Source organism: Muscardinus avellanarius (genome assembly GCF_963383645.1).
Source record: "Muscardinus avellanarius genome assembly, chromosome: 16".
Taxonomy (NCBI): domain Eukaryota; kingdom Metazoa; phylum Chordata; class Mammalia; order Rodentia; family Gliridae; genus Muscardinus; species Muscardinus avellanarius.
This window is the reverse complement of record NC_137802.1, coordinates 25,939,746-25,953,028: the sequence shown is the minus strand read 5'-3', so window position 1 is coordinate 25,953,028 and position 13,283 is coordinate 25,939,746. Positions and strand designations below refer to the sequence as shown.

The following is a 13,283-nucleotide window of genomic DNA, read 5'->3' as shown; positions in this document are numbered from 1 at the left end:
TAAAATAACCCATTTTGAAGATTCTCAGCTCCTCTAAAGAGTGTTAGAATGCTAGATAAAGCAGATCATAAAACAGCACACCTGAAAAATAATAACACAGTGGCTAATAATAAAATTATATTGTTTAATTATTTTGGAGAAAGGAAAATATCACACACATTAACAACCCATGATGAATGCTGGATTTCTAGTTCAATGATAGGGAACTTGTCTAACATACAGGGCCCTAGATTTGATTCCCAGCACAAAAAAAAAAAAAAAAAAAAAAAGGAGTCATAAAATAATTCATGATGCTAAGAGTAAAAATTTCCTAGCCAAGAGGAAAGTTGCCCTAGTTTCTTTTATCAGCATGAATTAAAAGCATCTGCACCTTCATGAGCAAGTTCTCTACTTGGAACTGACCCAAGTCCGGGAGAGAAATCAATTGAAGTGTGAAGGGCCACAGCTTCCAAACACACCAGTTTTTTTTACTGTGCATCTTTCTCTCAGGGGGGACATGGCCACCGTCCAGGATTCTTGTGGCAGAGATCCCAAGATAAAGCAGCACGAGACGACTGTGAACACTGTATGGTGACCATGGCTCAGAGACTCTGGGATCATAGCTCTGCGTGGTGAGCTTCTGTCTTCAGCAACTCACTGGGCTTCATGAAGATGCCTTCCATGGCTTTCCAGTAGTTGTTCTGGCTTGGCTGAGCCATGCCATGCACCTCTTTTTGTCCACTGATGGGTCGACCATATTGTTCTCCTGTGACAGACAGCAGTACCTCGGTAGAAGAATGCTTGAACCGCACCTCACCATCTCTCACCCAGTAGGGCCCGTTACAGAGCACTGTCCAGTCATCCAGGTAATCGCCTTCACCTTCCTCACCAAAAGCACTCACCTCCTAGAAGATGCGAAAGTTGGAAACATTAGTATGGTTGAAACAGGATTGAAGATCAGAGGGAGGCGATAAAATAAGGCTACCCAACAGTGAAAACAAGAGGCTTTCCAGTGTTGTTAAAAAGTGAAATAGGTAGCTGGGCGTGGTGGCGCATGCTTGTAATCCCAGCATTTGGGAGGCCGAGACCAGAGGATTGCGGTTCGTGGACAGCCTCAGCTACTTAGTGGGGCCCTCTGCAACTCAGTGAGACCCGGGACCCGGTTTGAAATTAAAGAATAAAAAACAGCAGGGGGTGTAGCTCGGAGGTTGAATGCCTCTGGGTTCTATCCCCATATCCACAAAAAAAAAAAAAAAAAAAAAAAAAAAAAAAAAAAAAGAAAAGAAAAAGAAAAAAGTGAAATAGGCAAGGCGTGGTGGCATACCCCTATATCCCAGCATTCGGGATGCGGAGACCAGAGGATTGCATTTCTCCGACAACCTCAGCTAATTAGTGAGGCCCTTCGCAACTCAGTGAGACCGTGTTTTAAAAAATAAAAACACGGATGCCGGGTGTGGTGGCGCACGCTTGTAATCCCAACAACCGGGAGGGTGAGACCTGGAGGATTGTGGTTCACAGACAGCCTCAGCTACTTAGTGAGGCCCTCTGCAACTCAGTGAGACCTGGTTTCAAAATAAAGAATAAAAAATAGGGCAGGGGGTGTAGCTCAGAGGTCAGATGCCCCTGGGTTTCATCCCCACACGCGCAAAAATAAAATAAAATAAAATAAAATAAAAACACGGAGCCGGGCATGGTGGTGCACACTTGTAATCCCTGCACTTGGGAGGCAGAGACAGGAGGATCGCGCAGGTTTGAAGCCAGCCTCGCTGGCTTAGGAGACCCTGTTTCCAAATAAAAATATAAAAAATAGATGTCTGGGAGTATAACCCGGAGGTAGAAGGGTTTCCAGGAACCCCAGTACCACCAAAAAAAAAAAAAAAAAAAAAAAAAAAAAAAAAAAAAATCCCAGCATTTGGGAGCCTGAGACAGGAGGATTGTGGTTCGAGGCTAGCCTCAACTACTTAGTGAGGCCCTCTGCAACTCAGTGAGATCCTGTTTCAAAATAAAGAATAAAATATAGGGCTGGGGAGCCGGGCGTGATGGCACACGCTTGTAATCCCAGGGCTTGGGAGGCTGAGACAGGAGGGTCGCGCAGGTTCGAAGCCAGCCTCAGCTACTTAGTGAGGCTCTCAGCAACTTAGTGAGACCCTCTTTCCAGATAAAATATAAAACGGGTCTGGGAGTATAGCCCGGAGGTAGAAAGCCTCTGGGTTCCACCCCCAGTACCACCAAAAAAAAAAAAAAAAAAAATAGGGCTGGGGGTGTAGCTTGGAGGTAGAATATCCCTGGGTTACATCTCTAGTACTGTAAAAATAAACATGCAGAGAGTTAAACATGATGGTGCACACTTGTAACCCCAGTATTTGGGAGGCTGATACAGGAGGATCTGGGTTTGTGGCTAGCCTCATCTAGTTAGTGAGGCATTCTGCAACTCAGTGAGACCCTGTTTCAAATAAAGAATAAAGCCGGGCGTGGTGGCGCACGCTTGTAACCCCAGCATTCGGGAGCTGAGACCTGGAGGATCGCGGTTCGCGGCCAGCCTCAGCTACTTAGTGAGGCCCTCTGCAACTCAGTGAGACCCGGTTTCAAAATAAAGAATAAAAAATAGGGAGGGGGTGTAGCTCAGAGGTCGAATCACCCTGGGTTCCATCCCCAGACCTGCAAAAAAGGAAGAAAGAAAGAAAGAAAGAAAGAAAGAAAGAAAGAAAGAAAAAAAAGAAAGAAAGAAAGAGGAAAAAAAAATCAGGCTGGGGATGTAACTTGGAAGTAGAATGGCCCTGGGTTCAATCCCCAGCACTACAAAAAAAAAAAAAAAAAAAAAAAGTCATGTAAAGTCAGTGTTGTGGTGCATGCCTGTAATCCCAGTACTTGGGAGGCTGAGACAGGAGGATTGCAGGTTTAAAACCAGTCTCAGCTACTTAGTGAGGTCCTCAGCAACTTAACCAGACCATGTTTCAGAATATAAAATACAATAGGGCTGGTGGTCTAGCTGGGAGGTGGGAGGTAGAATACCTCGGGGTTCACGCCCTCGTACGATTAAAAAAATAAGAAGTAGCCAGACATGGTGGTGCACACTTGTAATCCCAGCATTCAGGAGGCTGAGACAGGAGGATCATGGTTCGGGGCCAGCCTCCGCTAATTAGTGAGACCCTCCACAACTCAGTGAGACCTTGTCTCAAACTAAAGAATAAAAATTAGGGCTGGGGGTATAGCCCCTGGGTTCCATCCTCAGACACACACACACACACACACACACACACACAAATAAATAAAAAGTTTAAAAAAAAAAAAAAAAAAAAAGGCAGGAGCAAGCCCATAATCCTAGTATTTGGGTGGGAGGCTGAAACAGAAGGATCACAGGTTCAAGGACATCCTCAGCAAGTAAAACTTTCAGCAAGCTAGCAAGACCCTGTTTCAAAATAAAAAATAAATAATAGGGGCTGGGAGTGTAGCCATTTCCCCAGGTTTGCAGAAAAGAAAAGAGAACATCTACTACTTGGAAAAAGGACTAAGAACCAAGGTACCATACAAGTAAACTGCGCACCACAGAGCAGCCATGATGCACTGGGTGCTACCTCACCTGGTTTCCAGAAAGAGGTGAAGTGAAATGGTGACTATGGAGATTCCGTCCAGTGTTGACGTGCGTCAGCCGAATAGGTTGGCCACATTTGATGGGCGTTCCCCTTTCACACACAGTGGCAGTCTTCCCTCGTATCCTCCAGTAACTGTTGCTGTCATCCACAGAGGTTACTCCTGTCACTGACTGCTGCCCACTTCCTGTGGACAAAGGAAGGTAAGCAGTTGAATCAGACCTTTCTCTTCCTATGGTGAATAATGTGGCCTTTATCATAAATCTGGTGTGATGGGCTGGGGAGGAAACACTGCTTAGTAATATTTTCTCCTCTACAATATTAAAATATTTAGATAAATACTAAACATGTTCATATGCTGTAATTTTAGTTGTTAAATAATAAACTAAAGCGTGTGCCATAATCAGAAAATTCAAAGAATTTGGGCACTATACACACAAATCTATGTGAGTGTGTGTGTGTGTGTGTGTGTGTGTGTGTGTGTGTGTGTTGTGAGTGGTACTGGGGATGGAACCCAGGGGCATTCTACATCCAAGCTACACCCCCAGCCTTATTTATTTATTTATTTTTTTTTGTGGGTCTGGGGATGGAACCCAAAGGCATTTGACCTCCGAGCTACACCCCCTGCCCAATTTTTTATTCTTTATTTTGAAACAGGGTCTCACTGAGTTGCAGAGGGCCTCACTAAGTAGCTGAGGCTGTCTGCGAACCGTGATCCTCTGGTCTCAGCCTCCCAAATGCTGGGATTACAAGTGTGCGCCACCACACCTGGCTCCCAGCCTTATTTTTTATTCTTTATTTTGAAACAGGGTCTCACTGAGTTGCAAAGTGCCTCACTAAGTAGCTGAAGCTGTCCACAAACCACGATCCTCCTGTCTCAGTCTCAAATGCTGGGATTATAAGTGTACCCACCACAGCCGGCTGTGAGTTTGTGTGTGTTTGTGTGTGTGTGTTTGTTTTACTGGATATTGAATCTAGTGCATTCTACCTCTGAGCTATACCCCAATCTTTTTTTTTTTTTTTTTTTTTTGTGTGTGTGTGTGTGTGTGGTACTGGGGATGGAACCCAGGGGCATTCTACCCTGGAACTATATCCTCAGCCCTATTTTTATTCTTCACTTTGAAACAGGGTCACACTAAGTTGCAAAGAGCCTCAGGAGTTGAGGCTGTCCTCGAACCATTATTCTCCTGTTTCAGCCTCCAAATGCTGGGATTATAAGCATGCGACACCACGCCCAGCTCTATTTTATTCCCCCCTCCCCGTACTGGGGGAAAATTTAACTATTGTTCTATCAATAACAACTACCTCTGAGCTATACCCTCAGCTCTATTTTTCTTTTTCTTTCTTTCTTACTTTTTTTTTTTTTTTTTGCAGTACTGGGGATGGAATCCAGAGGCATTCTACCTCTGAGCTACACCCCCAGCCCTATTTATTCTTCTTTATTTTGAAACAGGTTCTCAATGAGTTGCAAAGGGCCTCACTAAGTAGGTAAGTTTGGCTGCAAACCACAAACCTCTATCCTCCTGTCTCAGCCTCCCAAGTATTGGGATTAAAAGCATGTGCTACCACGTCTGGCTCCAGCTCTATTTTTTATTCTTTATTTTGAAACAGGGTCTCACTAAATTGCAGAGAGCCTCACAAGTTGCTAAGGCTCACAATGAACCTGCAGATCCTCCTGTCTCAGCCTCTCAAATACTGGGATTACAAACTTGTGCCACTATACCCGGCTTCTTTATCACATCAAGAAAAGGGGAAAAAATGGCCAGGCATGGTGGTGCATGCTTGTAATCCCCTTGCTTGGGAGGTGGAGACAGGAGGATCGCGCAGATTCGAAGCCAGCCTCACTGGCTTTAAGAGACCTTGTTTCCAAATAAAAATATAAAATAGGTCTGGGAGTGTAGCCCGGAGGTAGAAGGGTTCCATCCCCACTACCACCAAAAAATAAATAAAGAAATAAAGAAAAGAAATAAAGAAAAAGAAATGAAACAAGGTAAACCAACTCTTCCTTTCTTCCTTTTTTACTTTCTATCAACCACCCTACTCTCCCCCATCAATCCTTATACACCTTGGGATTACCCAGAATCCTGTACCTGGCCTCCATCTGATTGTACCAAAGGTTCTTTTGTTATTGTGGTACTGGGGATTGAATCCAGGAGCATTCTATCTCTTTGATATACCACTAGACCTATTAATTAATTAATTAATTTATTTATTTTGCGGGTCTGGGGGTGGAACCCAGGGGCATTTGACCTCCGAGCTACACCCCTGCCCTATTTTTTATTCTTTATTTTTGAAACAGGGTCTCACTAAGTTGAGGAGGGCCTAAATTGCTGAGGCTGTCCTCGAACCGCCACCACGCCCAGCAAACCTATCATTTTTTATGTTGAAATACGATGTCACTAAATTGCCAAAGCAATTGAAATTGTGATCCTCCTGTCTCAACCTACCAAGTACTGGGATTACAAGCATCTGCCACCATGGCTGGCTGTATCAAATATTCTTGGGGGTCAAAAGAATTTTTGTGTGTGTATGCATGGTAGTAGGGATGCCACCAGTGGCCTTCTAACTCTGGGCTATTCCCCCAAACCTATTTTATTTTTTATTTGGAAACAGTGTCTTACTAAATTGCCAGAGCCTCACTAAATTGCTGAGGCTGGCTTTGAACCTGGGATTCTCCTGTTTCAGCCTTCCAGGTACTGGGATTACAGACATGTGCCACATCTGGCTTGCATTTTTTAATTTTTATTTTTTTAATTTTTATTTTTTTTGGCAGCACTGGGGATAGAACCGAGGGGCATTCTACCCCTGAGCTATAACCCCAGCCCTATTTTTTATTCTTTATTTTGGAACAGTATCTCACTAAGTTGTGGAGGGCTGAAGCACCTGAGGCTGGCCCCAAACCTCCATCCTCTTGGTTCAGCCTCTCAAGTACTGGAATTACAAGCGTGGACCACCACACTCACTTTGCATTTGTATTTTTAACAAGTTTCTCAAGTAATCCAAATTGACACACTTATAGTTCACCCTGGGCATTTCATGGTTTCCTACTACATCTTCAACCACCATCTTACAAATGATGTTGTATCCAAGAGATTCAGCATAGATCTCCTCCATACTGAGACTGGTTCTCAAATCTGGCTGCAGTCAGAACCAACAGAGTATGTGAAACAGATTTCTACTGCTAGCCCCCTCTCTACTTCCATACCAATGTAAGGGCTTTAAAGTAACAAACTAGATTAAACTAAAAAGTAATAAACCCACTACATAGTAGGTATTCCTGAACAGATCCTAGGATTAAGACATCCAGTAATGACAACCAAGTTCCTTTTCTAGTCTAACTGGTCAAATAGGTTTTGGAATCATGAACCACAGATTAGGCCATCTGAGAGAACCCTTTCTCTCTCAGCAAACAGCATCATCAGTTACCCAAGTTATCATAAATATATATTACAAGCCAAGCATGGTGGCAAGCACCTGTAATTCCAGTACTTGGGAGGTTGATTTCAGGTTCAAAGCCAGCCTCAGCAACTTAGTGAGGCCCTCCATAACTCAGTGAAACCTTGTTTCAAAATAAAAAATAAAAGCCGGGCGTGGTGGCGCATGCTTGGCATGCTTGTAATCCCAGCATTTGGGAGGCTGAGACTAAAGCATCAGTTTGCAGACAGCCTCAGCTACTTAGTGAGGCCCTCCTCAACTTAGTGAGACCCTGTTTCAAAATAAAGAATACAAAATAGAGCCGGGGGTGTACCTCAGAGGTCTAATGCCCCTGGGTTCCCTCCCCGGAAAATAATTTTTTAAAAAAGATTAAAAAATAGAGCTGAGGTGTATCTCAGAGGTACAATGCCCTTGGGTTCCATCCCTAGTACCACAAAAACAAATAAAAAATAAGTTAAAAAAATAAAACTCAGGCATGGTGGTACACATTTGTAATCCCAGCAGTTGGGAGGCTGAGTCGGGAGAATCAGGGTTTGCAGACAGCCTCAGTTACTATGGTACTGGGGATTGAACCCTGGGCATTCTACTTCTGAGCTATACCTGAAGCCCTCTTTTTAAATTTTTTATTTTGAAACAGGGTCTCACTAAGTTCAGGAGGGCCTCACTAAGTTGCTAAGGCTGGTGGAGAACCTGTCTCAGCCTCCCAAGTATTAGGATAACAAGTGTGGCACACCCCATTTTAGAATGAAAATAAAGCTGGGTGTGGTGGCCCACACTATAATCCTAGTATTTGGGGAAATGAACCTGGAAGATAGCAGTTCAAAGCTAATCTCAGCAATTTAGGGAGCTGGGTATGGTGGTGCACACTTGTAATCCTAGTGCTTGGGAAGCTGAGACAGGAGGATGAGGATCGCACAGGTTCAAAGCCAGCCTCAGCTACTTAGTGAGGCTCTCAGCAACTTAGTGAGACCCTGTTTCGAAATATATTATAAAAATAGGTCTGGGAGTATAGCCTGGAGGTAGAAAGCCCTGGGTCCCACCCCCAAGTACCATTAAAACAAAAACAAAAAAAAAGCAATTTAGGTAGACAGGTAGACTCTTAAAAAAAAAAAGTTGGGGTATAGCTCAGAGGTGGAATGCTTGGGTTCAATTCCAAGTACCACAAAAGAGAGAGAAAGAGAGAAAGAGAGAGAGAGAGAGAGGGAGGGAGGGAGGGAGGGAGAGAGAGAGAGAACGCACTAAAAAAGCAAGTGTATGTAAGATGCAAAAGCTCTAAAAAACAGGATTGTAACCAAAGAGTGAACTCTTACTTATTTACTTTTGTGGTACTGGGGATTGAATCCAGAGGCATTCTACCTTCAAACTATACTTACAGCCCGATTTTATTTCTTATTTGTAAACAGTGTCTTTTTTTTTTTTTTTAAGGTACTGGTATTGGAAACCCGGGGGGCATTCTACCAAGGGACACCACCAGCTCTATTTTTCATTCTTTATTTTGAAACAGGGTCTCACTGAGTTGCAAAGGGCCTCACTAAGTAGCTGAGGATATCCACGAATGCAATCCTCATGCTGGGATTACAAGCACGTGCTACCATGCCCGTCTTGAAAACTGGGTCTTGGTAGGTTGAAGAGAGTCTCACTACCTGCTGAGGGTGTCCTCAACCTGCAACCCTCCTGTTTCAACCTCACAAGTACTGGAATAACAGGGATGCACAACCATGTCCAGGTGAATTTTAATATTTTTTTTTTGTGTATGTGGTACTGGAGGTGGAATCCAGGGGCTTTTCTACCTCTGGACTATATTCCCAGACCTATTTTATACTTTATTTGGAAACAGGGTCTCACTAAGTTGCTGAGAGCCTCACTAAGTAGCTGAGGCTGGCTTCGAACCTGTGCGATCCTCCTGTCTCATCCTCCCAAGCGCTGGGATTACAAGCATGTGCCACCACGCCTGGGCAAATTTTAAGATTTTAAAGATACACCACTTAATGAATTGAAAAAATTTTTTTTTGGTGGTACTGGGGTTCCTGGAAGCCCTTCTACCTCTGGGCTACACTCCCAGACCTATTTTATACTTTTTTTTTTTTAAACAGGGTCTCTTAAGCCAGCACAGCTGGCTTCGAACCTGCGCGATCCTCCTGTCTCTGCCTCCCAAGCGCCACCATGCCCAGCTACTTAATGTAATTTTATACAGGTCTGTCTCTACTATACAAAATAGTGTCACCCAGAGTAACTGAAGATTTTTATTTTTTTTTGTACTGGGGATTGAACCCAGGAACATTCTACCTCTCAGCTACATCCCCAGTCGTATTTTGGTGTTTTTTTTTTTTAAATGTTGAAACAGGGTCTCACTAAGTAGCTGAGGCTGGATGCAAACCTGTGAATCTCCTGTCTCAACCTCCTAAGTACTGGGATTGTATGAAAGCAGGTTTCTTTTCTTTTTCTTTTTTGTGGTGGTACTGGGGATGGAACCCAGGGGCCTTCTACCTCCGGGCTACACACCCAGACCTATTTTATATTTTATTTGGAAACAGGGTTTCTTAAGCCAGCGAGGCTGGCTTCAAACCTGTGTGATCCTCCTGTCTCCGCCTCCCAAGCTCAGGATTACAAGCATGCGCCACTATACCCGGCTGAAAGCAGGTTTTGAACCTGAACAGGCTTGGATTGAATTTGTGATTCCCTAGCTGCAAGGCTTTAGCAAGCAGAGGGTTTTTTTTGTTGTTGTTGTTTGTTTGTTTTTCTTTTGGTGGTACTGGGATGGAACCCTTCTACCTCTAGGCTACACTTCCAGACCTATTTTTATATTTTTATTTTTGGAAACAGGGTCTCTTAAGCCAGCAAAGCTGGCTTTGAACCTGCGCGATCCTCCTGTCTCAGCCTCCCAAGGGGGTGGGGAGTGATTATAAGCATGGGCCACCACACCAGGCTAGCAAGCTCTTTGAATCTCCATTCTCATCTGTAAAGTGAGAGTAACAATAGTATCCATTTTGTTTAAATGTTAAAAACTAAAAAAATTACATATTAACATGTCTGATAAACTGGGTGTGGTAGCCTACTTCTGTAATTCCAGTACTTGGAAGACTGAGACAGGAGGATCACAGATCTCAGGCCAGCCTTGGCAACTTCAACTTAGAGATTCCTCAGCAACTTAGCGAGATCCTGTTTCAAAATAAAATTTAAAAAGCTGGGTATGGTGGCACACGCTTGTAATCCCAGCACTTGCAAGGCTGAGACAGGAGGATCACACAGGTTCAAAGCCAGCCTTAGCTATCGAATGAGGCTCTCAGCAACTTAGTGAGACGCTGTTTCCAAATAGAGTATAAAATAGGTCTGGGAGTATAGCCTGGAAGTAGAAAAGTCCCTGGGTTCCACCCCCCAGTACAACACACACACAAAATTAAAATAGGACTGGGAGGCTGGGAGTGTAGAATGCCCCTGGGTACAATCCCAAGTACCACCCCCCAAATATATGGAGAGAGAGAGAGAGAGAGAGAGAGAAGAGAGACAGACAAGCCGGTATTAAGATGAAGTTTTCTTTGAATAAATTCGTTCTTTACTGCATCTGCGCTGCACCTCAAAAGTATTCTTTTCTTTTTTTTTTGGTAGAAGCATTGAACTCAGGGTCATTCTACCTCCAAGCTACACCCCCAGCCCTTTTACTTTTTTATTTTGAAAAAGGGTCTAGCTAAATTAGACCAGGCTTAAGACGGGTTTGGTGGCGCATGCCTGTAATCCCTGTACTTGGGAGGCTGAAACAGGAAGATCGGAGGTTCGAGGGCAGCCTCAGCAAGTAGTGAAACTCTCCTGATAATAAAATCGGGCTGGGGTGTAGCTTGAATGCCTCTGGGTTCAATCCCCAGTAACACACACACACACACAAAAAAAAAAAAAAAAAAAAAAAAAAATTAGACGACTGGCACTGAACCTAAGATCCTCCTGTCTCGACCTCCCAATTAATGGGATTACAGATGTGCACCACCGACGTGGCTTATTCTCATTTTATACAGGCGCGGGAACCTCCCCTGGGGACCCCTAACCTCCCGAGACCACGTCCCACATACTTTCTGGGGTCCCCCCCTGCCTCCTCAGCCCACCCAAGTCCGGTGCCCCGTAGTACCTGACCCATAGCGCACGTCGTGTGAGTGCAGTCGGACGTTGTGGCGCGTATTGAGTAGCTTCACCACAGAGCCACAAGTAACTACTGCTCCACTGGAGGCTCCCACGGCACTCCACAAGCCTCCAAACACCAGAAGCGGCACCACCGCCATCCTGGCCGAACGCGGACCCCTAATTATCCTAGAAAGCTCGGCCCCTCCCCGGATCCGGAAGCTGAAGGTGGAACCGCGGAGAGGAGGAAATGGAGAAGCCCTAGCCTGATCTTTATGGTTCTTGGCTAGAGCGGCCCACCCGGCCCGGTTGCTTCTGATACCCTCGCTCTGTCCCGGGCGTTCTTTGGCAGCCACCTCCCTGAACCGATCTCGGCCAGCTCCCGCCCCGCACCCTCCGGACCAAGCTTCGCCCAAACCCGGTTGGAGGAAAGCACGGAGCGGCCCGCCCCCTCCCAGTGACAGGGGGCCGGAAGTGACGCAGCACGCTGACGCAGCGGCGGCGGCGGCGGCGGCGGCGGAGGGGCCGTGCGGTGGGTCCGTAGTATCCTTTCCCAGTCTCGGTTCGACGACTCCATTTTCCTCAGTGGGGGCTTAGCTCAGCAGAGGCGCGGGGAGCTTCAAGCAGGTAAAGTTCAGACTGGAGAGTATGTTTTCCGCATGAGTCAGGTGGGAAACCGGGCTCGCAGGGCCTGGTCCCGTAAGGGGAGAGGCACTGGGGAGCCGTGTGCGGGAAGAAGGGGCGCCCGGCCTTCCCTGCTCTCGGGGGAGGGAGGGGGGAGCGGGGTAGTTGCTCAGAGTCGCAGCGCTTTTTCTAACGCCGTAGTATTTTGAGCCCGTGAACTCGGTGGCAGGTTGAATCAACAGGCTTCCTGGAAATTCGTCCTCCCTCTAAAAACTGGGCCAAGCTAAAAGGATTAGGAATGTAAGAGATCTAGGGCTTCTGACCTGGAATCAGATGATCAAATTGTTCTGTTACTGTAAGTCCTACTGGGCTTTCAGCATCTCAGCCACCAGGCTAGAGGGCTGTACTAAATTCTAGCTCTTTGAGTATTACGGTTAGAACTTTTCGTAGATGGCTGCATCCTTTATACCTTTCTAAAATTCTGAAATCTTGTAGAAGTAATCTGAAGCTGATCCATTCGTCTTAGATTCGTTTCCTAAAACATTTATCAAATACCTACCATAAACATCATTTTTTTCCCCCAGTACTGGGAATGGAACCCAGGGACATTGTATTTCCTACATCCCCAGCCCTAATTTTTATTACTTATTTTGAAGCAGGGTCTTAATGAGTTGCAAAGGGCCTCACCAAGTAGCTGAGGCTGTGCGCGAACAGCGATCCTCTGTCTCAGCCTCCCGAATGCTGGGATTACAAGTGTGCACCACCACGCCTGGCCAGCATGGGTTGTTAGGTCAAAATGTTATCTTCTTTCAATTTCCGCCTTTTTCCTCAGGTATGCTCTTGACTACCTGAAGAAGTTAATTTCGCTGGATTGTCACAAGAACTGATATTTTCCTTCAGGAGGAGGCTTACCCTATCAAAAAATATTTTGATGGAAATTCACTGTAATGACATATGTAGCAAAAGAGTATTAAGCTACACTAGTGATGGATTAAATTTGGAAATTAAATTTGGGAAAAGTTTAGTTCCATTGTTTATCTCAGACTGTACCACTTGGTAAATCTTTTTTGCATTCTTTTGAGATTGGGTCTGGCTGTGTTTCCCAGGCTAATCTCCAGCTCATGAGCTCAGGTGATCCACCTGCCTCAGCCTCCCAAGTATCTGGGACTAAACACTATCGCCACCATGCTGGGCCTAAGTCTTTATTTTAATTACAAAAGCATGATTGCTCCTCCATCAGCTATGAATTTAGGTCTCTTTTCCTTAACTAGTATCTCTTTTATCAATACAAGCTCACTATTATTCAAATGGTTCGTGTGGGCACTAGGTTAGATTACATAGCACAATGATTTTTTTTTTTTGTACTGGGGTTGGAAGCCAGGGGCGTTCTACCTCGGAACTACACCCCCAGTCTTTTTTTTTTTTTTTTTTTTTTTTGTGGTAGGGATTAAACTCAGGGCATTCTACTTCTGAGCTACCCCCACAGCCCTATTTTTCATTCTTTATTTTGAAACGGGGTCTCACAAAGTTGCAGAGGGCATTACTAAG

At 45.0% G+C, this 13,283-nt stretch overlaps 1 protein-coding gene across 2 annotated transcripts; it reads right to left on the bottom strand.

The window, feature by feature from the left end:
* Nucleotides 1-596: 596 nt before the first annotated feature.
* Nucleotides 597-11,272, bottom strand: SDF2 (stromal cell derived factor 2; the record flags this gene model as incomplete). Of its 2 annotated transcripts, XM_080713473.1 has the most annotated exons (4): nt 597-745; nt 860-884; nt 3,560-3,756; nt 11,122-11,272. In XM_080713473.1, the coding sequence occupies 4 exons, from the start codon at nt 11,270-11,272 to the stop codon at nt 597-599; spliced, it is 522 nt and encodes a 173-aa protein (XP_080569599.1). The 2 variants fall into 2 exon arrangements, with proteins under 2 accessions (XP_080569599.1, XP_080569598.1); XM_080713472.1 differs by having other exon boundaries at nt 597-884.
* Between the last annotated feature and the right edge of the window lie 2,011 nt (nt 11,273-13,283).